Genomic DNA, 26,663 nt, shown 5'->3' on the forward strand with positions numbered 1-26,663 from the left:
AAATTCTAGACCTTTCTTCAGATTTGTCAAAAAAACACTAATTTTTTTTCCTACATATTTAGTGAAGAAACAAACCAAAGAATCCCAGACATCAAATATCAAGAGAGCTATGAAAAATCTATCTTTTTCGCCAAACCTCATAAAGGTCGGTGAAAATTTTCTAGTTCATATCCTTTTAACAAATGTCATGAGGTTAATATTTTTGGCCCAAATTTTTATAAGACATGAGTTAATTTGATACATGTTCTTAGAAAGTGCTAAAAATTTTAAGACAAATTTAATTTGATGCATTTTCTTAAACGAAAAATCTTGTAGTCAAAATATGATAACCATTCATTGCAGATCAAGGGTATACTTGTAATTTTCTTAAATGCAGATCAAATTCTCATGTCTAATCAAGCACAAGCTCGAACATCCTGTTTATAATCGACAAGGCAACCAAAAAAGAAAAAAATATTTACACGAGCCAAACATCCCATTCCTGGAAATAAAATTCTCAGAATTGTCAATCTCCGGAAAATATTTTTGATGCCCCAAACCAAACAATGCCTCAATATGAAAGCCCGGTTTGGGGGGAAGAAAAATTCCAGATCTGCAAAAGAGGATGGCTTATACCCATTTTTGAAGGGTATCAAGCATTCATGAGGAATCCCACATATATGCCACCAAATATTTCTATTGGTTCTATGTCAACCTTAACATTTGAGAGGCATATTCTCAAGAATCCCACACCAAGCGCAGCCATAAGAAGCATTAAGAACCATTACTTCCATACTAACAATATGCTACTTTTCTGTATAAATTGTCTGCCCGGGCCAGCCCATGATTGATTTTTGTGCTGAATTTCAACTCGCATGAGTCATTTGACCTATAGAATTACAACAATCCCCTCCCCACCCCCCACCCCCCGCGCAGCAGAAGTCTTATTTGGTATTCTTCAAATGATGACACAGTAACTATCAAATGGCTCGAAAGCCAAATAAAATACAAGAGACAGGATAAAGAAATTGGGGAGGGGGGACAAAACCATAAACTAGACACTAAAAGATTTTTATCCGTAGCCCTTTCATCCATGGAAATAATTCGCAACAGATCAGATGGGAAACTAGCATGCATCAAACTAGGCACCATAGTCCCCTGGAAGACACAACAGCTCATTAGTCTGACTTTCAATATGGGATGGGTGACCCCGTTATATTGAAGAAGGCCCTTTTGGCCTCCCAATGAACTGGAAACAAGTTGGGCACCTAAAGGTGCAGACACCATAATATCCAGGTCATGAGAATTCATACTCAACATTGAGTCCGCCACTAGATGGGTCGAAGGAGGCTTCAACTGCAGCTGAACAACATTCGCCTATACTTACTGAACCATGGACAGCTACAGCAACAGGGTTGGCCACAAGCTTCACTCCTTGCTTCCAATACTTTTTATCTAAAACCGTATGGAGGATCAATTTTAGAAAAGATTAGAGGAGATCTTTAGGTCAATGAAGTGATTGGATTATGCAAATGCACAAGCATTATACTACTGAATGAAATGACATGAAGCAGCACACACAGTTATGATATGCCCACTAATTCACTGACTACCATGGAACTAGTGAAACAGACCTGGGCCTGTTGATATCACAATGGAGTTCTTTGAATCCATCATCCAATCTATCCAAAACACAAAACCATGGCAAGTCCCAGAATTATTGAATTGAACCTGCAGTAAAAATTCTCTTTAAGCATAATTTATCAATCATATAAAATACACACACACACATATATGTATATTTGTATGTATGTGTATAAATAAGCAAAACTAAAGGCTCTCTTTGGTCTCCAAAACCCCAAGCTAAATTCTGGTAATTTTAAGATAAAAAATTAAACAATTATATAAACCATTCAAAACTTTCTGTACAATTAAATAAATAAATGATATTTATTAGAATAGGCCCCACACAATTTAAGATGATAATTTTAAACACATTCATTAATGACAGGTTTACACATGGATTAATTGCATGTACTGTTAAGAAACTACCTCAAACTTGTTAATTAATTTTTTATTCTTCACTCACAATCCCATGCCTCCCATGCATACACCATGTTAGTTGACACATGATAAACATACTATTAGTAGTTTAAAGAAATTGACTCCTTAAATAGAATAAAATATAAATAGTTCATTTGCAATTTACATAGTCAAATATCTCATGCATCTAACTGATCTATACTAGTAACTTGATTTGAGCAATTGACTCCTTAAATAGAACAAAAAAAACCAAAAAAATTACATTCACAATGTATATAGTCATACACCTCGTGCATTGCACTAATCCATACACTAACTTGAATATACAATATTTATTTTTCAAAAATTTCATTTTTGCCAATTGATGTTGTCTTACTAATGGAAGTTCACGTATCCAGTACCATAAACATGTTCACTTTAGTTCCAATGTTTTAAAAGGCATAACCTTGAGGCTTGGTTCGAGGCATTTTGCCTCAAGAGGAGGCATACCTAAAACACCTTGAGGCTTAATCTAATATACCAAATCCAGAAAAGGCTAAAACATTACACACTAAGGCTTACACATTTGTACAAAAGAAGCACATTTTGTGCCTTTTATTTTGAGGCTTGCACCATTTTGGGTACATGATTCTCAAGTTAGATTTGGCTAGAAAATTTTAACTCCATGTTTACATAAAAGAAACATCATAACAAGAGTTGATTTCCATAATTCTTGAATCTCAACTTTTCCAAAATATTGAGTTATATCTTAGATCTTGAAAATAATTTGGACTTCATAATGTCATGAGTCATAACTTGTCATGATTTATGCAATGAACTCAAGCTAGCACTTTTTTGAATGGCCAACAAGTAGTTTGTAAATTATATTTGATTTATTTTTTTATATTATATCTGTGATTTTGTTAATTTTTTTTCTTTATTGTCTAAAATATATGTCATTTATTTGCAAATGTTCATCCAAAAATAAAATTCTCAAAAAGCTTATGCCCCAATGCATCAAGGCTTACACCTGGCCTCTTAAGGGTAAAAATGCCTTGCCTTTTCACCTTCTAAAACATTGCTTTCTTCATTAAGCGAGCTACACAAGTTATGCTGCAGAACTCAACCAAAATGTCCTAAGACCCATTCTAAAATTTTGCTGAGGGCACTTCTTTTCATTTTAAAATTTTTATAATCAAATAGATTTTATATTGCAGTATATGATGCGCGTGCATGCAATGTATAATTTGTAGTGTGAACCAGAACAGGTAAAATCAAATCACAGTTGTAAAAAGCTTGAAAATATCACACATCTTCTGTAGACATTTTGTGCATCGAACATCAAGCACAACTCAAATTTTGAACACCGTGTGGATGGGATAGCTCATCACAATCATCTTGATATTTGAAAATGAGAATATAACAAGCATACAATTTTGCAGCTGAGATCTAGAAATACTTGCAACGGTATGAACCATCTAGTATTGCAAAATGAGTGAATGTAAACATGCACATGCAGGACTAATCCCAATTTGCTTATAAAAATAGCCACAGTAATACCTTGGCTTTCCCAGAACATGGACCTATCAATTTTAAGAAATCAAACTCCATGATTGTATACATTTCGCTGAGTTTCTGAAATTTTCCAATAGAATTCAATCAGTACCACTGATACAACACCTGTCACTCTACGAACAGCATCCTATTTATCAAAGGAAACCTTTAAGAATTGTAAGCAAATTACCTTAGTCTCCCCACACTGCCAGATAAAAAAGGGCAGACAAGGACCCATTTGTGATGCATGTAAACCGCCACATGCCCCCAAAGTACTGTTTACAACTGAATGGTCGAAACTTTCAATCTTTTTCAAACAGCAACGACTTTGCCAGAGATTCTATGGACGATTCACAAACCACTAAATTTATACAAAAATGATTGAAACCTGCTTCAATTAGTAGATATAACCCAACTTACCGGAAGAGACATGGCACAAGCCTTCAGTATTCCTTTACAAGGCATTATCGATACGTCTTTGGATAGGAAAGGGTCTAGCACTGTCCGCTCCTTCCTAAACACATCAAAACAAGAAAACAAATTCACATAAATTGCTTAACCTGAAATAGACCTCGCCATAGAAAACAATGGGCATATCCTTTAAATGAGCCTGCTGAACAGAACATATGACATTATTTAGAAAACTAGAATGTATACTGAACTCCCAAAGAGGTGATTGGTTCTTCTAGACAAGACAAAAGTGAAAAATCACAACACATCAATAGTCCAATATCTAAAGTAGGCATGTGTTAGGATTCTCAGATCAGTTGGGATTTTCCATTTAATAATAGGATTCCCAAATCAATTGGGATTTTATTTAATGTCAGGATTATTTAATGTTGGGATTTTTATTCAATGTGTTAGGATTCCCAAATCAATTGGGATCAAGTCCATTAAAGACTTAGATTGGGATATTTTACATTCCTAATAAGAGTAAGTTTCCCCACCTTATATGTATGTAACCCTACGAGGCTTATCCATTCAAGCAATTCTTCAACCGTCTCTTTGATAAAGTGTCGGTCAACTTCTACATGCTTAGTCCTGTCAAGTTGAACTAGATTAAGAGAGATATTGATAGCTGCTTTGTTGTCACAATAGAGTTTGATAGGGAATTTCACCGGGATTTGTAACACTTTCAAGGGTTTCCGTAACCACAGTCCTTCACATATCCCTTGTGCAACTACCATGATTTCAGCTTCAGCACTACTTCGAGCCACTACATTCTATTTATTACTCCTCCAAGTCACCAAATTTCCCCATACAAAGGTGCAATATCCGGTGGTAGACCTTCTATCTTCCGCTGATCCTGCCCAAACCGCATCTGTGAAAATTTCTACATCCTTGCTTTCACACTTCTTGAAGAAGAGTCCTTTGGCCCGAAGAGCCCTTGAGATACCTGAGGATCTTGTACACGGCATCTAGGTGATTCTTTTTCAGTGAATGCATGTGTTGGCTTACCACACTTACCACAAATGCAATTTAGGGTCTAGTATGTGATAGATAGATTAGCTTACCAACCAATTTCTACTTCCTTGCTTTCACACTTCTTGAAGAAGAGTCCTTTGCCCGGAGAGCCCTTGAGATACCTGAGGATCTTGTACATGGCATCTAGGTGATTCTTTTTCAGTGAATGCATGTGTTGGCTTACCACACTTACCACAAATGCAATTTAGGGTCTGGTATGTGATAGATAGATTAGCTTACCAACCAATCTCTGATACCTCTCCTTTTCAACTGATATTCCGCAGTTTTCAACTCTCTTTACTGCTTCAATTAGGGTTTCACTAGGTTTGCATCCAAGCATGCCAGTTTCGGTTAGGAGATCAAGGATATACTTTCAGACTGTTGGAAAAACATAGTGTGATCTGATTGCCCTTGTCGATATCCTTGGTTCTTTATCACCTTCACAAATTTGTCGAACAATGCTCTAGGAGATTGCTCGACTCCATACAAGGACTTCTTGAATTCACATACTCTGTTTTTTTCACCTTTCTTAATAAAACCTGGTGGAATCGTCATGTAGACTTTTTCTTTTAACTCGCCATTTAGAAATGCATTCTCAATGTCGAGTTGTTGTAGTGGCCAATCTAAGTTGGCTGCCAAGGACAGGAGGACCCAAACTGTATTCAATTTTGCCACTGGTGCAAATGTCTCCATGTAGTCAATGTCATAGGTCTGTATAAACCCTTTTGCAACAAGTCGGGCTTTATACCGTTCAACTGTCCCATTAGCTCTATATTTCACTATGAAGACCCATTTGCAGCCTACTGGCTTCTTCCCTTTTGGCAAATTCATAAAGTCCCAAGTTCCATTCTTTTTCAGGGTCCACATTTCCTCCATGACAGCTTCCCTCCACTCAGGAATCTCCAAGGCTTCCTGGATATTCTTTGAAATTTTTGTCTTATCAAGGTTAGAAGTAAAAGTACGACACCCTGTAGACAAAGTTTTATAAGACATGTATTTTGACTAGGGATATAGAGTACATGACCTAGTTTGTTTTCTTACTGCAATGGGTAAATTGATGTCATCGGGTGCAAACTTATCAGAAGGAAGCTCATGGCCATCTATTACCTGATCGAGATTGGGCGTGGACTCGTGGTTGGTCGAAGCTATCACCGGTTCCAACTCTCTTGGTGCCTCAAGTATGAGATTCTCCCTCTTCTTTGTTTTTAGCTTTCTTGAGTAAACAAGTATTTCCTTGTCATGTTGTTTTTCTGCATCTCCCCCTGAGTTTAAGTGGTCTTTTGTACATGACAGGTTAGGAAATTATGCAATGGCAGACTCAGTATATGACACAGATTCATCAACAGAGATATATGGCACAGATTCATCAACAGAGAAATCAAATAACCGATCTTCACTTCAATTCTCCCCCTAAAAAGAGGGCTTTTGGAAGTAAGGAGTGGTTTCAAATAACGTGACATCAAGGCTAATAAACAATTTTTTTGTGACAAGATCATAACATTTGTAACCTTTCTGAGTAAAAGAGTAACCAATAAAAACGCACTTAATGGCACGAGGTTCCATTTTATCCCTATTGTGAGCATGAACATGTACACCCAAAAATTTTCAGGGAGAGATTGGATTTGAACCGAGAGTTGGGAAAACATTCTTAAAATTTTTGGAGAGGAGTGGCAAAAGAAAGAACTCAACTAGGCATTCAATTAATGAGATATATAGCTGTTAAAATGGCATCACCCCAAATATTTTTTCAAATTTGTAGCGAACATCAATGCCCGAGCTACTTCAAGAATATGCTTATTTTTGCATTCAACAACCCCATTTTGTTAAGAGGTATCCACAAAAGAACGTTGATGAACAATTCCATTTTCTTTAAGATAATTTCCCAAGATATTATTGAAATATTTTGTACCATTATCAGTACGTAAAATTTGAATGTGAGTTTGGAATTGTGTTTGAATCATAGAGTGGAACATTTCGGGTGAGTGCGATTAAGAGAGCGTGAGGACCCCCATAAATCACTGTGAATCATAGTAAAAGGTTTGGATGATTTGTATGTGGATTTTGGAAAGGAATTACGGTGGTGTTTTGCAAGTTCACAAATCTCACACTAAAATTCAGAAGACGCTTTATTTGAACAAATGGAAGGAAATAAACGTCGTAAGTATTGAAAATTTGGATAACCCATCCTAGAATGCCATAACAAAATTTCACTATCCCTAGAAACAAATGCAGAATCACAAATAGCAGTTTTACATTGTTCACTCGTATTTGCCTCCTCAAAGTAGTAGAATCCCTCACACGCTTTAGCACTGCCAATCGTCTTTCCTGATGATAGGTCCTAGAAAACACAGTGAGAGGAAACGAATTTAGCAGAGCAATTGGAATCTTTTGTCAACTGACTAATGGATAACAAATTGCAAGACAGCCTAGGGACATGTAGGATAGATTTTAGAATTACAGAATCAAAGATTCGAATACTCCCTTTGACTGCAATAGATGAGAGTGATTCATCTGCAATTTTAACTTTCAAATTTCCAACACAAGATGAATAAGATGAGAACAAATGATAAGAATCAATCATATGATCAGAGGCACGACAATCAATTATCCATGGTGATTTGTAATGAGAGACGGTATTTAAGGCTGTAAAAAAATTACCTCGGTGGGCTAAAGAACCAGACGAAATACATGTGGAAAACTGACCCAATGCTTGAATGGTAGAGAATATTTTATAGAGTTGCTCCAACTGTGCTAGACTGAATGCGCCACTTGAAGTGGAATTGTTATTTTTCTCACCTTGTGGTTTCTCAGCTGGATTATCAATAGCATCTTGGTAGCCACGATTTTTTTGATTCTGTCTCGGCTTTTCCAATCTGCGAGCTTCCCATGTATTTCCCAACAATTTTCTTTTGAATGGCCCGGCTTGCGACAGTGCTCACACCAAGGTCTCCCTTTCTACGCCTTTTGGCTTGTACCCACAGGAGTTCTCGAAATTAGGGTTGACATCTCAAGCTCATTATTTTCGATCGGCGCCTTCAACATGACCTTGCGACGACTTTCCTCTCACCTCACCTCTGCGAAAACTTCCCTAGTCGAAGGCAGAGGACGTCAGTCGAAAATCCTCCCTTGCACCTTGTCCAAGTCTTGGTTGAGTCCGGCCAAGAATTCGAAGACTCGTTCATTCTCGAGTCTCTTCTTGTAGCGGGTATTGTCTCCATGGCATTCTCATTCTTCCTCAACGCTCAGGTCGAGTTCTCGCTAGAGATTCATCATCTCCATGTAGTAGTCGGTGACGTCTCTCTCTCCTTCTTGCATTTGCCATAGCTGAGTCTTAATCTCAAAGATTTTGGAGTAGCTTTTGACATCTAAGTATGTCTCTCTGACAGCATCCCAGACATCCTTCACCATCGGTAGGAACAGATAGATCTTTCTGATTGAAGGTTTCATGGAGTTCATGAGCCACGCAGTCATCATGGAGTTCTCGGACTTCCACTTCTGAAGAGCTGCAGCGTCGATTGAGGCAGGCTTCTTCCTTTCGCCAGCAAGATATCCTAACTTCCCTTTGCCGTCAATTACAAGTTTGATGGACTGAGCCCATTCACTGAATTTTTTTCCGTTCAGTCTCTCCACCAAGAGAGGAAAGGACGAGTTGTCTAGCCCATTCAAACCCATGGTGGAGGTAGCTTCAATCTTGCCGTCAAGAGTTTCAGAGGTGCTCGACTCTCTGCTATTAACGGCTCCTTCTGCCATCGCTAACTAGGATTTAGAAACCCTATCTCAGATACCATGAAATCAGAATAGGTTTTATGTATTTCTTGAATGATTTTGTACAAGCCAATACACAATATTTATAATACAATCGGGTATTCTAAATATGGAAACAATCTCCTAAAATAATCTCTCTCAATAATATACAATCCTCTACATAAATACCTCCCTAAATTACTCCAAGATACTCGAGATTTCTACAAGATGGTGATGCTATTCAATGGTATGACTAGTTTGAAACTCGTTATGGAATGCCTTCATGGGTAGAATTTATTTTTGGATTACTTGTCCGATTTGGGCCCATTGGATATGAGAATATCAATAGAGAGCTTACCAAAATTCGCCAAACTAGCACTGTCATGGAGTACCATACATGATTTGAGCGGCTATCAAACAAGACTACAAATTGGAATAATAGCCAATTCGTTAAACTTACTATGCAAAACCATGGCTTCTATGTTAATTTATTTTTGTCGTCACTAGAAGACTATGAAGTGGTTTTGGGAATTTAATGGTTAAGGACTTTAGGTGAAATAGCTTGGAATTTCTCTAAATTGGTTATGAAGTTCACTATGAATGGCCAGAAAACTTTAGAAACATGGAAAACTTTGAAAAGTATATAGAGGCGAGAAAAGTTACAAAAAATGCTATTAGCGAAGCTAAACATAGATCATTTAATAATTTATATGCTAGATTAGACACAAAAGAAAGGAAAGGAGACATATTTAAACTTGCTAGAGCTAAAGAAAGAATGGGTAAGGGCTTAGTTAATGTAAAATGTATAAAAAATGAGAATGATATTGTCTTTGTTAAAGAAGAATACATAAATGAAAGATGACGAAGTTACTTTAGTAAGCTATTTAATGAAAACCAAGTAAAAGGCTTAAACTTCAAATTGAAAATGAGAAAAAGACCAAAATATGAGATATTTTTGCAAGATTAGAGCTCACGAAGTTAAGTTTGCACTAAAAAAGATGAAAAATGAAAAATCTATAACATTGGATAACATCCTAATTGAAGTTTGGAAATGCTTAGCTAACGGAATTATATGGTTAACAAATTTATTTAACACAATTATAAAAACTAAGAAAATGTCAGAAGAATGAAGGAAAATCACTTTAATACCTGTATACAAAAATAAAGGAGATATTCAAAATTGTAATAACTATGATAGAATTAAACTTATGAGTCATACAATGAAATTGCGGGAAAGGGTAGATGAACAAATATTAAAAGGTCTCTAAAAATCAATTTGGTTTTATGCCTAAGAGATCTATTATAAAAGTTATATATCTTTTAAGAAGATTAATAGAAAAGTTTAGGGACAGGAAGAGGGACTTACATATGGTATTTATTGACTTAGAGAAAGTGTATGACAGGGTACCTAGGGAATTTCTGTGGTGGGTTTTAAAAAAAATAGGATGTATATAATAGGTATACTAATGTCATTAAAGATATGTATAATGAAGTAATGACTTGCGTTAGGACTATAAGTGGAGAGATTAGAGAATTTCCAATGACAATAGGTGTACATCAAGGATTTTTCTTTGAGCCCTTATCTTTTTGCTTAAGTGATGGATGAATTGACTAGGAGTATCCAAAATGAGGTTCCATGGTGTATGCTTTTGCAGATGATATTGTCTTGTTTGATGAAACTAAGGATGGAGTAGAACCTAAGCTAGAATTATGCAGAGAAGCTTTAAAATCCTTAGGCTTTAGCATAAGTGGAAATAAGACAAAATATATGAAATGTAATCTCAGTAATAGTCTGAGGAATATTGGATAAAAAGTTTAATTAATGATGAAAAATCAATAACACTAGTAGATTTCGATACCTTGGATCTATTATGCAAGATGAAGAAGAAATTGAAAGAAGTTGCAATACATAGAGTTAAAGCAGGTTGGGTAAAATGAAGAAGTGATTTGATTGTGCTTTGTAATCGTAGAATACCCTTAAAATTAAAAGGAAAGTTTTATAAAACTATTGTACGACTAGCTATGCTATATGCATCAGAATATTGGACGACTAAGAAACAATATATCCATAAAATAAAAGTTTCCGCGATGAGAATGCTTATATGGATGAGTGGTATATCGCTAAAAGATAAATTAAAAACTGAACATATTTGCAGTAAGTTAGGTGTAGCTCTTGTAGAAGATAAGATAAGGGAAGGACGACTCAAATGGTTTAGGCACTTGCAACGTAGGCCACATAATGCCAATGAGGAAGAGTGATTTCGTTAATGTGAGGGGCAAAAGAAGAGGTAAGGGTAGACCTAAAATAACTTGGAACAAGACAGTAAGGATTTAACAGCCCTAAATTTTTGAAGGAAATTGTCCATGATTGCATAAATTGGTGGAAGAGGATTCATGTAGCCAACCCCACCTAGTGGCACCTAAAGCTAGGTTGTTGTTGTTGTTGTTTTTATTTTATTTTATTTTATTTTATTTTTTGTACGGAGAAGCTGCTTAAAAAGGGGCAACATGGTTGCCTAGTACAACTTCAAGCATCAGAGGAGTTAAAACATCAATCTGGCTAGGACAAAGGGCTAGACTATCCTATTTTTGAATTTTCTAACCTTTTGCAGAGCCACTGGGATTGCCACCTTAGCAAACACATGACCACCGCATTCCTCTATAGCCAAGTAGCGTCCTTACTAATGTTTGCCCTAATCATAATCCTTATTTTCAAAAATCAGAAATAGAAAAGATAGTGAAAGAAATGTTATATGCTGGCTAATTCAACCAAGTGTCAGTCCATATTCTTCCCATATCTTATTGGTGAAGAAGAAGGATGGCTCTTGGAGGATGTGTGTTGATTATCAAGCACTGAACAAGAACACTTTGAAGGATAAATATCCTATCCCTGTTGTGGACCGTCTCACAAAATATGCTCATTTTTGTGCCATAACTCAACCGTATACTTCTATAAGTGTTGATTGCACTTTGTTGAGATTTGAGAATATTGTCAAGTTGCATGGAATTCGTCAGTCAATTGACAGTAATCGTGACAAAGTCTTTACCGGAACTTTTGGAAGGAGTTTTCCTGTTTGCAAGGAACAAAATTGAATATGAGCACTACATATCATCCACAATTATATAGGCTTATTAAAGTTGTTAAAAGGTGCTTGGAAACTTATCTTCATTGATTTGCTAGCGACAACTGAATAATTGGGTGTGATGGCTCCCTTGGGCCAAATGGTAGTATAATACCACTTATCATTCCTCCATTAAGTTAACTCCATTCAAGGTTGTTTATGGTCGAACTCCTATTATTGCTAACTATTCAGCTGGATCATCCAGAGTTGATCAAGTTGACAGGGAGTTACATGATCGAGGCAAAGTGCTTCAGCTCCTCAAGGAAAATCTTGTCGCAGCTCAAGCTTGTATAAAACAGCAAGCTGATAAGCACCATAGTAAAAAGGGAATTCGCAGTGGAATATTGGGTATTTCTCAGGCTACAGCCCTATAGACAGATATCTATGACTGTTCGTTCTTCAATGAATTTGTCTCCTCGATTCTATGGGCCTTATAAGATCCTAAAATGTATAGGCCTTGTTGCTTATCGTCCTGACTTATCAACAGGTTATAAGTTACATCCATTTTTTCATGTCTCTAGCCTTAAAAAGAAGTTAGGGGAGCAAGTTACTGTGCAGTGCCACTTGCCTGATGTTGCACCTATTTGTGAGGTTCAAATGCAGCCACAAACAATTCTAGATTGTCAAGCTTCCAGACGTAGAAGTTGAGACATCATATATTAGTTCACTAATCTCACTTGCCATATGAAGATGCAAGTTGGGAAACTATCCTTGGAGGAGAGATTCCAAGAATTCATTGCTGCTCAGCCTTGAGGACGAGGCTGATTTGAAGGAGGCGAAAATGTTACAATTCCAAATCATTTGGGATTTCTAATTAATGTGTTCGGATTCCCAAATCAATTGGTTCTATTTAACGATAGAATTCCCTAATCAATTGGGACTTCTAATTAATGTGTTATATTCCCAAATCAATTGAGATTCTATTTAATGTTAGGATTATTTAATGTTGGTACTTTTACTTAATGTGTTCAGATTCCCAAATCAATTGGGTAACACATGTTTGTTTTGTGAACAATGATTAAATTAGAATTATGCAAATGGAATACCTCAATAAAATGAATCAGCACAGGCAGCATTTACAGTGCTACTGGTTCTGGGACAAATTTTGGACCTTAATCAGATATGTTCTAAAAGGACAGTAGGACAATAATTCATGTTTTAAACTTACAACAGAAAATTTTTTACTTGGAAAATTGTAGTTTCCATAAAACACATAATATTGCGGAGATGTCAATAGAAAGGACACAATTCAACCAATACTTTGCAGTCTAAAAATCATGTCATTTCAGCAGCCATGACAACAGGCACAATAAGGCTGGAATTCGCTGAATGATTTAAAGCCATGACCTATCAAATGATGGGTGTCAAATTTTGACATGAATATAGAGCATTAAACGTGTAAACTTCCCAATATCTAGACATGAGAAAACACATGATATATGCCTTTTGTATGTGTTTTATGAAACAACGAAAGCATACACATTTTTACACTTTTCTATTAAGAAAATCCAATGCCTTCCTCAATAATCAACTAAAAGAAAAGCAATCACATGAGCAACATCTTGAGGTTCCTTCCATGCCAATGCATAACATAATGTCAGAGAAGAAATACAACTTAATTTGCACATATGGGAATAAAAAATAATGCAAACATTGCTGTGCACATTTTTTGGAGTATATAAGTAGATATATCCATTTCTCAAGTTGAAAAGCAATCCACCAGACTACTTAATGTAAGGAATAAGGATCCACATGTTATGAGTAACGCCAAGTCATTAAACCATGGGGAATAACAACAGGCGGAGTCCACTCTAAAGCGATTGAGATAGCTGGGTCTGGGACTTGGATTCTTCTGGAGTCTATTCTTCTTTCTTTGAGCATGTGACCGGAACCCCTCTTATGTCTTCCCCTTGGTCGTTCTACTTGGAAAGACAAAGTCCCCTCAAGGGAAAATGTTTTTATTTGGTTGGTTGTTCTTAATAGGGTTAACACAAACAATCTCTGGCAGCATAGGAGGCCTTTAAAGGCACTATCTCCAGATGTTTGTTTCTTGTGTTTTAAAAGCTCAGAATCTGCTTTGCAACTATTTTGCACTGCTCTTTCTCCTCGGGGATTTGAAATAAGATGATGGTTTTTTTTGGGAGAATTAGGCTTGTCTGGTTCAGTGGAGGACTTATTAAATAACCTTTTTACAGGATTTGGGAAGAATGGAGATGGTTTGTTTTTGTGGACTTACAGGATCTTTGCAATATTATGAAAATTTTGGTTGTAAAGGAATGCTTGTATTTTCTCATGGAAGAAGAATCCTGGTTCTTGCCATGGGAAAGGATTCCATACTTGGCTTCTTTCTGGTCTTTTGCAGCAGGCTGTTTTGAAGGGATGCCCTTTTTGGATCTTCAGCAAGACTGGTAGTCTCTTTTGGTTTTCCTTTTTCTTAGAAATATTTCTCATTCTCCATTTTTGTTCATTTTTTTCCTCTTTAATGAAATCTCTCTTCTTTTTTCTATCCAGAGACAGGCTAACTTTTCCACATTGATTTGAAAATAGCTAGTGCAAACAGTTGATTGGACGCTCAGTAGCCAATAGTTTCACTAAAACAGTTGCCTGTTTCCATTTTTGTTCATTTTTTTCCTCTTTAATGAAATCTCTCTTTTTTTTCTATCCAGAAACAGGCAAACTTTTCCACATTGATTTGAAAACAGCTAGTGCAAACAGTTGATTCGACACTAAGAAGCCAATAATTTCACTAAAACATTGTTTCACCAATATGTGATTCAGGATTTTTATCATAGTTAATGCCAGTCTAACTAACCCCCTTTTTCTTTCTTTGCTCCTCTCATCTCTCTCCAAACCCCTCTCCTAAACAAGATGGAAAAATAAATAAATAAATAACATAATAGTCCAGTAACCTGCAATGCAAAGTAAATATCTAAATATGCATGTAGATATACTCAGCTTTTTCAATAAAACACTGACAGCTATCAAGAGATTCTAGGCAATATGATCTAATTTTACAGCGTTATAGAATAGGCGTCAACACTTTCTGCTCATGATAATTGTCAAAATAAATTGGAACTTGGTAAATGTACCAAGCATATATATATATAAAAGATACATTCAGTAAACTCAGAAACTTCATCACGCTTATTTTGCAGTGGGATGGGACTTATAAATAAGTAGGGGAAAATACATCAAGAAAACATCTGCTTAATGAATGATATCATCAACCCAAAATTCAAATGTCAGACCAGTAATATTCCCAATATCTTGATTCTCCATATTCGGATAAGAAAATTCAATTTATCCTAAAAAAGTAATAATTAAAAATCTTTGCTCAAAATCACAATAAAAGGCATAAAAGCAAATAATAATTATATTACAGACCAAAACTGCAGATTTTGCCATGGAAGCATTCCTTCATTTCCACAATAGAAAGGTTCTCCAATCAACAGGTCAACCTGCAGATAGAACGAGATTTTGCTTATAACCATTTCTTTATTGGCCATTTGGCAGGTTGAGGTAAAGTTTTCATCAAAAATATATATGAGAAGAGCAGAGAAGAACAGAAATAGTATGACGCTCAACCAGCATGTAAGCCACAAGCCTGCATTCAAGAAAGTATGCAAGCACACATCCATAAAATTAGTCATTATAATAATATTTTGGCAAGTTAAACTACATCATTAACTGAATGTAATTACTGCAACATTTTGAACATAACCCTCACAGCCTGCATAGGTGTAAGGCAATTTTTTCCCCAAACAAAGCATCGAAATGCTGTAGTACTAGCTGAACCAGAGGAAAATTACCTTCTTCTGATGGGTGTCCTGCAGAGTCAAGCATTTTCTCCTGCCAAGAACTTTCACTTGATCCATGGAATAACCATTTGCATCAGCAACAGCTTGAAAATATTGGGAAGCCTTCTCAGGGAGTCCCGGAGATAAAGATATTACATGTGCCGACTTTGAAAGATGTGCAATGAGAATTGGCAAGAAAAGGCTATCATCTGCAACAACACATAAAGAGGGAGCTTTTCCCAGTAGCTGAAACCAACAAAAAAGAATGATATTACCAAACTGAAGACGCTGCCACCAAATGAAATAAAAATGCAAGAGATAACTTTGTTTCATAAAATTTAAAAATAGCCCATTTAGGTGTAAAATAAGGAGGATGAGTTGGGAAAGTTTCAAATTTCAGCATGCAGATAAAAGAGTAATGATAGCACCTATACGATGGCAGTAATATGCTACAACAGTAGCAAACTGCTAATAATGTTGGTATATATAACTCAAGTAGACATACTACTACTAACAACTTGAGTAAGCCATTTGGGGCCATTTGGGGCCAAGTGGACCAGCCCGTTTCGTTTTTAAGTTTGTTGGGTCAATTTACTACTTGAGGAATAAAAAAATAGCCTATCAGAACCACTCTCAGGAGTTGTGGGCTTCAAGGCATTGAAGTAGCAGTGACAGTCAGACAGCAACTCAGCAAGCATGGAGGACCCATGCAGCCTTTCCTGCAAAAGTGTGTTGTAGAAGTGTACTGCACTCATCTGTTGAGTGACAATGAATGTATATTGGAGCCCTTTGGGGGTATTAGGGCTTAGCACAGCAAGGGCATCACCCATTTAAGGGGCACAAATTGTAGTATCCAAATTGGAGGAAACTGGGAAATGAGGACCTTATGTATGTATAAACCAAATGGTTAAATTACTAGAGATGGGGATAGCCATTTTGGACCAGGTGGGTGGACTTATAAGCTGTTGGATCAGTTTACCACTTGGAGGTTGGGGCACTCATACAGACAAGGCATAATATTTGGCCCACCTGAAATTAGATGACATATTTTATGAATGTGACAATGACCCAGAACCAATAACAGTGAAACACCATAAAAATTCACTTGACATGTGAGGAAAGATTAGCAACTTTGGGAAAAAAAATAAAAAATAAATAAGAGGGGTGGTGGGATGATAAATACAATGGTCCAAAAGATAAAATTGTATATGCATAAAAGGAAAAAAATAAAACCAGTAAAAAAAAAAATTCTCTCCTGCAACTTTTTCCTGAGTGCAGAGTAAGAAGGGACGTAAAAATAGAAAAAGGATCTTGCAACAAATATTCTACATAGTGCAGCAAAAACACGAGCAATCAATGACTAAGGATGCAGTGGAAGGCCTGAAAAGAATAACCAGCCGAAGGTAAGAACAAAATTCACAACCCTTTAACGCAATTTCCCACAAGCCTTACTCCCAATTTATCAAAAACTATCTTTATTTCATCTTGATATTGATTCTCCTGCAGATATGAAACAAATTCACGAAGAAAACTCACAAATTACAGCGAAAAAAGAAAAGCTGATTTTTTAATGCTGGTAGTGGCAATTTCAAGGTTTCATGCCGAAACTATCATGCGTATTGGCAATATGTTGTGTCCACGACAAAATATCTCCTTGTAGGTCAAAATATCATGGAGAAAATCCAAAATCTCGCAACTGAAGCAATTTTTCACAAGATTGGAAATAGCATAACAGTATGGAAGTTTCCCAGTTGCAGGTCACCAGCGCGTGGGGCACGTGCGCCGCTGGTGAGGCACCTCCAGCAATGAAACTTTGGTTGAGGAGAGATCAAGGGATGAGGAGTTTAGCAGTGGTCACAGTGTGTTATAAAATATCGCCAAATGTTGGGGATTCAAGGGGGCCAATGGCCAGCGCGTGAGCCTGTTCCGGTGATCAGAAGGCGATGAAATTATAGGCAAAGGGGCGTCAGGGTGTTCTGTGTTTATGGTGTGGGTGTTGTTGCAGGATGGTGGCTGGAAAGTGGTGTTTGAAGAAATAGGGACACGGCTGGAATTTTCTGAGAAGTTCAGAAACTGCAGAACTGCTTTTCAGTTTTTTTTTTTAAACTGAAATTCAGAAATGGAGAGAGAGAGAGAGTTAAGAAACTGAAGGAAAGAAAAGAAGAAGATGGGAGGTTGGAGGAGTTGCCGGACAGAAACTGCCAGAACTGCCAAGAGACAGCCACAGAATTCACAAATGAGAGAGTTGAGAGAGCTACGGGAGAGAATTAAAGAGAAGAAAAAGATGCGAAGGAGAAGACAAACAGAGAAGAAGCAAGAGGGCAGATGGTTGCTGGGGCAGCAAAGGATCAGGAACAACGAATCTCTTTATGATAAACAGATCCATTTTGCAAGTTCATTATTACGGGTAGTTTCTACAAAGGATCGGTCTAATGACATATACAATACTTGAATTCTCGATGTAGATGCTACATAGTTGGTTCTCATCCTTCAGAGACTACAAGTGTAATAGGAGCATCCGTCGACAAAAGGATCACCCTAAGATGATCATCTCAAGGGCAGCATCAAGGTTCTGCAGCCATGGAGAAATTAGAAGAGGAAGGGGAAGAGAGGAGAGAGGAGATACCATTGGAGGGGGGGGGGGGGGACTCCCCGTTCACTTCAATTCAAATTTATCAACAAATAACTACAACATGGCTTTCACACACTATTTATAAGAAAACCTCTTTACATGAAATTATACATAGACCCCTAAAACTACATTACGTTACAAATATACCCCTACTTTACACAAAGATTACAAGCAACCCCCAAATACATATAATCCTATTCTAATTAATACTAAACACACAGTAACCTACTAATTAAACCCAACAATTATCAATCCAATTCTTCTTAAGTTGTCTCCAACATGGATCTTCTCAAGATCTTGCTTCTTGTACTACATCACAGTGCCATTCATCAAGCACTACCAATTTAAGCAGGCAATGGCATATATCAACAGAGGCATGGAATATAAACAACCATAGACTTTGGACATATTGTATCCATAGCAAGCTAGGATTGAGTATCACAAAGAAACCTAAAATTTGAGAAAACAAAGCAGAAGGAAACTCAGGAGCTTCTATCAGTATCTGTACTCACATCAAATGGTGCACCTTCACAGGTCATATAGTACCCAACAATGCATGTGTGGGTGCACAAGCATGCATGTGTGTGTGTGTACGCACGGGTGCTTGTGAGAGACAGATAAAAAGGGAGGGAGGGAGGAGGGAGAGAGGGAGAAAAAGAGAGAGATCTTACAGCATTCTGTATGGCTGTAAATATAGAAAATCTCCATTCACTGTCTCCATATATTGCAACTCTTTCAGGCAACAATGTGAGATGAAAATCTCCAGCATTAAAATCACACTGCCCAATTTCTGTTCTTGAGGATTGAGTATTGAGATCATATGAAATACTAGTATCATTATGAACAGCGTGCAAATGAACCTCTTCATCCTTAGATACAAACAGACCTTTCCCAGGAAAGAACCAAACACACTGCTTCCAATGGTCACACCAATCACCAGCACCTAGCAAAAACATCAATCATACCACCAGCTTCTTTTAATATGTGCAAATGAAACTAAAGTATGTGCACAGGAACTTAACATATTATCTTTATTTGGTCCAGTTTTTACCAAGAACTATCCATCATTAAACAAAAGGTAATGTGGATGTGAATATTTTCCAAGAATGCATCTAAAGACAACTTAAAAGGGAAAATGCATTCTAAAAACTTAAGTTTTATCATAAGTAATGTAAGGGCAAAGGCTTTTGAAAGTTACTGTTTGCATTACTGGAGCACAATCACTGTTCACGACTTCACACTAAGAGGAAAAGTCAGGACTTGTTCAGACTTTTCATGTCTTTTATTATGGTTATTCATTCGGATTATTATATAAGATTTACACTAGGATTGAATTCTATTTTTCTTATTGTAAAAGAGGTTGTTATAGCTGTACAGAGAAAATTCTAGATTTTTCAGTAATTTGAAGAAACAGCTCTCTTTCACTTATTGCTCACCGCATAGATCAGAAGACCAGTCATCAACTTGGCATTTTCATTATTTGGTCTCACTTTTGCCAGTGATTAATCCTTTTGCACATCCAGATGTGTTCTGGACCTTCTGGTTAATAATCTGCATCACTAAACCTCTAAGGTTACCAGTCGATTTCTGTCTTGCATAATTTCTGTCGAAATCTCGGCAAATCATCTGAAATTTATCAAAATCTTGAAATTTTAGCGAACTTGTCAAAAATTTGGCTATAGAATGAAATTTCCTCAGAATTCAAATAAGAGATTCATGAGTGCAGTGAAATGTCTCTCTAAATTTTTTTTTTTTTTTCCGAAACAAAAGATTATTACGAAGGCTTTTGAAATTATATGAAAAAATAAACTTACAACAACATTTTATTTAATCATTCATGTCTAAATTATCATTATTTGTATAATAAATAATATTTAAATGATTTAAGAGTTTCATTTGTATTAATTGAATATGTTTATATCTTATAAATATGTTTGATACATATATTATACTAAAACTTTTCAACCCAATGCATAACATAGATGTATTTAACTTGTAATATAATAGCCCTAAAACTTAATTATTATGTCTATTAATCATTTCTAAAGTTTCATAAAAGAATTCCATGCTTTGCTATTGATTTCCATTATTTTTCAAATTGAAATTGAAATTGACATCGAAATCAAAATGTCTATGAAATTTCCATACTTTTGGAGCTTCAAAATTTGAGTTGACATTGAAATTTAAGACATAGGATAAAAAGAGAAGCATTCACTAAAGTTGCATATTTAAGCACTATTCCCCCTTCATTTTGCTTTTCTCTTTTTTTTTAAAAATAATAATAGAAGCATAGCTTTAAATTATCCAGCCAGTCAGCATCCACTTAGTGTCCCAACAGTTGTGCCAGTTAAAGCAGGCCCTAGGATGGCTCCAAGGACTCGTGTGCATAAAGTGGGACTCAAACCAAGGGCTTAAGTGACTTGACTTACACAGCTTAAGGCACTTATCCAGCACTCCCACCACTACTGCCCCTTCAGCGCTAAAAGATGCAAGAAATAAACCATTCAAAGCATTCTTCTGGCCAGTAAAGTCATTTATCTTAAAGTTGCTACAAAGCACAGTTTAGTTTTAGACCAAGATTGAAAATTTTCAAGACAGTTTGGCCCTTTAAATTTCAATTACAAAGATGTCTCCTCAAAAACAAGACAACCACCACCATTACCACCCAGACTTAAGCCCGAGTATATGGGATCATCTAACCAAATCCTTCTCAACATTCAACAAAATTTATAGCCTCCAAATTAAAATTTCTTATCTTCTCTTTTTTATTGAAAATAAAGATCATTTCGTATTAGAGGACATGAAAATAGGTTTGAGACTTTTGAACTTTTGTGCGAAATTGAGCTTAAGAGTCCTTAGATATTAATTACAACATTTTATCAATCCTTCTATGTCAAAATTATTTGTATTTGCATAATAAATAATATTTAATTCATATATGAATTTCATTTATATTAACTGAATATATTAAATATGTTTATTGCATTACAGTTGTTTCATTGATGTATTTTATTTACAATATTGATGGAGGAAATTGGTGAGGATTTCTAAATTGGAAATTGCAAAAGAGTTTTGGACTACAGCTTCTTTGAACCAAAGGCAAAAGATAATTTTTATATTTGAGACCATTGGAACTCAAAGATACTTCAGTGAGTGCATAACAGCAAACCCTATGAGGAAATCTTTTGCTAGAAGTTCTGAAGCATAGAGTTGATGTTTTACTGTTGATTCAGGAAAAAGTTGAATATAGATTGGTTTGATCATAAGTGTTATGAACAAACTTTCCCCATTAGCAGTCTGCCGTCCTGAAGGGACGATAGTAAGATTACCAATCAGATGGAGGCAAAATGAAAGGGGACTCCTGTATCAAAGAAGGCAATAATAGGAATGAGTTTGTCATACATTTTTGCGAAGATATTCACCTTAGTTTGTCTCTTCATTCTCTTCTAGGCATTTTTTTTTTTTTTTTCCATAATGCCCCTTCTTCTGCAAATTTAGCAACTTCAAATTTTCTTTTTCATCTAAATTTCTTCATTTTTTGAGAAACCTGCATTTCTTTTTTAAGAACCAAGGGGAAGAATGACACCTTCCAACAAGAATGATCCTCCTTTACACTTAATTTGGAATTTAGTACAGACACAGAATGAAGCAAGCATTTTTCCTTGTTCTTCTAGCAGTCTCAGGAAAACTCAGGCGATTACAAAGCTTTTCCAAGGCAGCAATAGCATTTAGTATAATTCTCCCAGACTAGCATGGATAAGAGGTATGTTTCTGTACTGTAGTAGAAGATTCAGACAGTTTCAGAATGCCTGTCTTAGAGACTTTTAGAGGTCACCTCACAATGCAAGCTTCAAAGAACCCTTCATGTGCATCTATAGTCATTGGAAATTCCCAAAACTCTCCTCCTATAATCATGATAATAGCCATTATCACATCATACGTATCCTTAAAACATTTTACATCTACTCTCTTATTTTCTAGAACTCAACATAAAACTTTCTAAGGTACCTTTCTCTAGGTAAATTCAAAATCAAGGCCTTAAAAAGATTAGAAATCAAAATATCAGTAAAATAATTCTTGAAATATAAGGTCATAATCAAACTTTGGTCAACCGTAAACCATTCTCAAGTTCTAGACCTGGTGAACCTTATCTGACATTGATATAAATTTTTTTCTGAACACTTCAAAAGACAATGAATCAAACCAAATCACTTAAAAGATTTTTATTTAAAGCCACAAAAATGTACAGAAAAATTTTAAATCGATAAGCTAAATCTAATCACAATGTATTGACTTAATTGGTTGTGCCTTATTGGAATGTAGTAGAGTGCAGACGTAACATTTTTATAAAATATTACAGCTAATTTGTCAACAACTAAGTGTATCATTTATATTTTCTGTTTTTCATTTCTCTAGAGTGAAGAAACAGATGCAAATGTGTTTTTTTTATGCTGCTATATTTTTTTTTCGTTTTTATTGTGGTTGCTAACTGCTCTTGAAAAAACTGAAAAATCAGACTTTATGATTTTTGGCTGCTCTAGCAACTTATTGCCAAAATACTCTAATATCCAAAATTAACTTTTATGGATAAAAATCATTAACTCTATACATAATTTTCTATTAAGATTAAAATAAAAGGTCCTTATGAATTTAAAATGTAATTAAAATAAAAATATTTGTAAAATTTTGAAATATTTATTAAAAAAATTAAATATCCATTTAAAAATATTTTTACTATTTTTTAATTGTCATGTACAATAGGATTGCTATTGTAAAGTTAACTCTGAAATATAATAATTAAGAAAAATAATTATAATAATTTTATTGTTATTATAATATTTTTAGTTAGCATTACTTTTTATTTTTTTATTTTTATCATATTTTTTAATTGTTATTTGATTCAAGGAAATAAATGAGCATTTGTTCAATGAAGTTTTTAGCTTGTTTTAGCTTTAAAAATATTAACCAAACAAATTGCAGTTTTTTGGTTTTTTTTAGTTTCTGTTTCTAGTTTTTAGTTTTTGTTTCTAGTTTTCGTTTTCATAGTTTTTGAAAATGATACCAAATGACCCCTAAATATTTATTATTTGGGCATTTTATATTGTTATAAATGTACTCCTAATCCTTTGAAGCCCACCCATTCCTTGTGCCTAGGCATCAAGTGCCTTTGCACCTTGTGACTTTAAAAACCATGCAAAATGATATAAAATACTTCTACTCACTAGGTAATGGTGTATGTAGATCTCCTATATTGAATGGCAAGCTTGTCCATTTAGGAGCAGTTGTATAAAATATTGTCCCTTCACTATCAAGCTGAAGAATCCACCTGAATAGGAGAACAAAAAGACAAAAACAGTGCCATAAATATCCATATAACAAAAGAAAAATGGAGGAACGTGACGTGAAAAAATCAGTTGTTACTGCATAAAAATATTTACCACGAAATAAGAGCGTGAACTCTACCATCACTAGTTGTCTTCACAAGTAGCTCAGTTTCCCCATAATTGTCTGGCCGTTTCCAAAAGTCAAATTCAAAAATTTTGAAGGGGTCTGACAGCTGGATAGATTCTAAATTGAGTAGAAATTAAACACCTTTATCTTCTTCAGGTTTACCAAAAATTAAATAAAGTTCTTACCAATTTTATATCTCTTATTGCATCACAATGCATGGCATATTGTTGAGGCTTGACACGTAAAATAGTCTCCAAACAAGTTGGAACAAGATGGATGTCATCCAATGCTTTTGCCTCATTATTATATAAATCATGCAGATTCCACAAGAATGTACTTTCAACCAGCTGATAAAAGATTAAAAAAAAAAAATGAAAAAGAAACAAAGGAAAGAATAGACCTGAGGAAAAAGACCAAGAGAAAAACTAGTGGCCACTGTGAGCCTCAAAAGATAAGATCAAGAAGAATCCTTTGTCAACCTTAAGAGATCAAATTGAGATGACAGAGACTATGCATGCAAAATAAAAGTTAGGCATCAAAAAATGGGGGAAAAATACAGCAGTATCCAAGGATGGGTAACTGCGCAGTAAGTCATCTTGCCAGCACCCCTCATGCAAGAAAATTGCATATGAATCATCATCTCCCCCTCTCCCCCCAGAACAACAACAGCCCAAAAAAACCCAAGCATAAGGATCTTCCAGAAAAGGATAATGGGAACAATAATGCCCATAACATGAGCATCAGATGTTGAATACGAATTAGGAAGTCATCAATGTAAACTATCATGTTCTCATAATTGAAGGAAACATACAGGAAATTTAAAGGAGAAAAAAAAAATGAAAAAATCCTTTGAAAAAATGCAACATATCAAAGCTGTGGTATACACCTGGCCATAGGTAGTTGCTCGATAAGGCACTGTTTGTGGATTTTCCACCAGCAGCATGTCATGTGCATGTTGTAAAGTCGGTATTAGACCCTCACCCAATAATGCTGAGTCCAGTATCTCACTAACCTGTATTAGGAAGTCCTCAGTATCTGAACTACATTGAATTTATGTTACTTATTGTATTGGGTCCAAGACAATTCAAATAGTGAATTTCTAAAACAAGTCATTAAATAAAACAGTAACATTTTTTGGTTAATTGGAGGCCCAAATTGGGCCTAGGCTACACAACAAAAGGTAGCATAAACAGTAACAATTTCTGTCTATAAGTTGGTTCTTGATAATGGGCGTCTACAGCTCAGAGGAAGAACGTCTATGCAAATGCAACCCATGAAGCTACAATTCATGACATCATAGTGCAACATAGGCCACATAGTGTGCCGGAGATGAAGAGTGAGTTAATTGCTGTGCGAGGCAGTAAAATGGGCAGGGTAGATCTAAGCTAACTTGGAATGAGATAGTAAGGATTTAATAGCCCTGAATTTATCAAAACAAAAATTGTCCATGATTGCATAAAAGGATTCAGGTAGCCGACCCCACCTAGTGGGACTTAAGGCTTGGTTTTGTTGTTGTTGTCATTTTGACACTGATTTCAGATAGCATAAAAGAGAATTTTTATTTCCCCTGAAGTAGATAGTGCAAAGGAAAATAACCAGGAATTTTTTACAGTTTATTTTCCTCACGCAATCAGTACTTCCATTCCTTCCAACAATCTTCTAATTAATATTTATTTTAGATGAACTTTCTACACTAATATTTTTAGCATTCACAGAATTCCCATTTGCCCATCAGCAGAGCATCCCTTGCGGATCAATAGTTTGACTAATGCACAACAATTTAACCATTGAAGATATTTGAAAAACCAAAAATCATGATACTTACAAGAACATCCGCGCGCGAAGTGATATCAACACCAAGTTTGAGATCATCAGACCGCTTGTTAATGACCTTTATTTTTCTCTCCATTCCGTTGCGACGCAGAACTTTCCGCATCAATTTCACCATTGGAAGGTAAGACTCGCATGCAGTCACCATTCCCTCTGTAGAAGAACTCACATTCGAGTCACCGAAGCCCATTGCACGTGCAGCCATCATTGATAGCAATCCAGTTCCGGCACTGCACAACAATCACCGACTCATGATCCAAAAAAACGAACAATCCTTATCTGGGTGTATAAAAAAATGAGAAAAATCAGTAATTGGCGTGAATTTAACAGCGTGTTGAGAATCTACTCGGTACCCAATATCAAGAACATGGCAGGGTTTCGTTACAGTCTTGTAAATGGCTTGGCGGAAGGCTCTGTTCCTGCGGGAATCGTTAAGCATGTCAAGGTACGAGGTGGTGGCCAAAAGGGGCTCCGAAGAAGTGTTGGAAACTTCGTCCTCTTCGATGACGACCCATTCGGAGGTACCAGTGAGTGGATCGAGCTTGAGCTGAAACATGCGCTCGGAAGGTGCATAGCTCATGGCTCGAAGAAGGGGGGTGGCCTTGCGGAGAGCTACAGGGGAAGGACAGAAACGGGGTAAGAGGTTTGGAGGAAAGGTGGAGATTAGGGTTTTGGGAAGCGGAATAGACATGAGAATCAGGTGTGGATGCTAGGAGAACATACTGAGCGACGATGGGCGAGCAGTAAGCATTGAGAGCACAGAGCACTTCGCCACTACGGGAGTGGAATACTTTCTGGAGCGGGAGAGATCTGCTTTCAGCCTTTCGAGAGTGGTTTATAAGCTGGATTTCTCCGCTTAAAATGTCGCCTCCATTGATTTAATTTAATTTAGAATACTTATTTTAATCTTTAAATCAAATAATTTTATTAAAAAATTATTAAAATCTTAAAATTACAAAATAATACAAATTAAAAATACTATGATAAAAATAAAAATTATTATAGTTATTTTGCTTAATTTTTTTTATATTTTTGAATTTTACTTTGCAAAAGCAATATTATTGTAAA

General features: G+C 35.8%; 1 protein-coding gene across 3 annotated transcripts; it reads right to left on the bottom strand.

Moving 5' to 3' along the window:
* Positions 1–478: 478 nt before the first annotated feature.
* On the bottom strand, positions 479–26,427 carry LOC131164804 (protein arginine N-methyltransferase 1.6). Of its 3 annotated transcripts, XM_058122270.1 has the most exons (15): positions 26,319–26,387; positions 25,949–26,207; positions 25,591–25,825; positions 24,652–24,777; positions 23,951–24,112; positions 23,753–23,871; positions 23,537–23,640; positions 18,986–19,257; positions 15,695–15,928; positions 15,270–15,343; positions 3,976–4,069; positions 3,746–3,895; positions 3,562–3,636; positions 1,614–1,710; positions 479–1,434 (listed from the first exon to the last, which is right to left on the bottom strand). In XM_058122270.1, the coding sequence occupies exons 1-15, from the start codon at positions 26,344–26,346 to the stop codon at positions 1,277–1,279; spliced, it is 2,187 nt and encodes a 728-aa protein (XP_057978253.1). In that variant the 5' UTR covers positions 26,347–26,387; the 3' UTR covers positions 479–1,276. The 3 variants fall into 3 exon arrangements, with proteins under 3 accessions (XP_057978253.1, XP_057978251.1, XP_057978254.1); XM_058122268.1 differs by having other exon boundaries at positions 25,949–26,427; XM_058122271.1 differs by lacking the exon at positions 24,652–24,777 and having other exon boundaries at positions 25,949–26,410.
* Between the last annotated feature and the right edge of the window lie 236 nt (positions 26,428–26,663).

This window comes from Malania oleifera, chromosome 9, assembly GCF_029873635.1.
Source record: "Malania oleifera isolate guangnan ecotype guangnan chromosome 9, ASM2987363v1, whole genome shotgun sequence".
Taxonomy (NCBI): domain Eukaryota; kingdom Viridiplantae; phylum Streptophyta; class Magnoliopsida; order Santalales; family Ximeniaceae; genus Malania; species Malania oleifera.

What these genes read in the sequence shown, in the direction of transcription:
- LOC131164804 (XM_058122268.1), bottom strand. Translation starts at nt 26,286, where the DNA reads ATGTCTATTCCGCTTCCCAAAACCCTAATCTCCACCTTTCCTCCAAAC. An exon ending in CTTCGCGCGCGGATGTTCTT is followed by an intron (nt 24,778 to 25,590) that starts GTAAGTATCATG and finishes TTCCTAATACAG; the next exon opens with GTTAGTGAGATACTGGACTC. An exon ending in TGTGATATCAACAGGCCCAG is followed by an intron (nt 1,435 to 1,613) that starts GTCTGTTTCACT and finishes ATACGGTTTTAG; the next exon opens with ATAAAAAGTATTGGAAGCAA.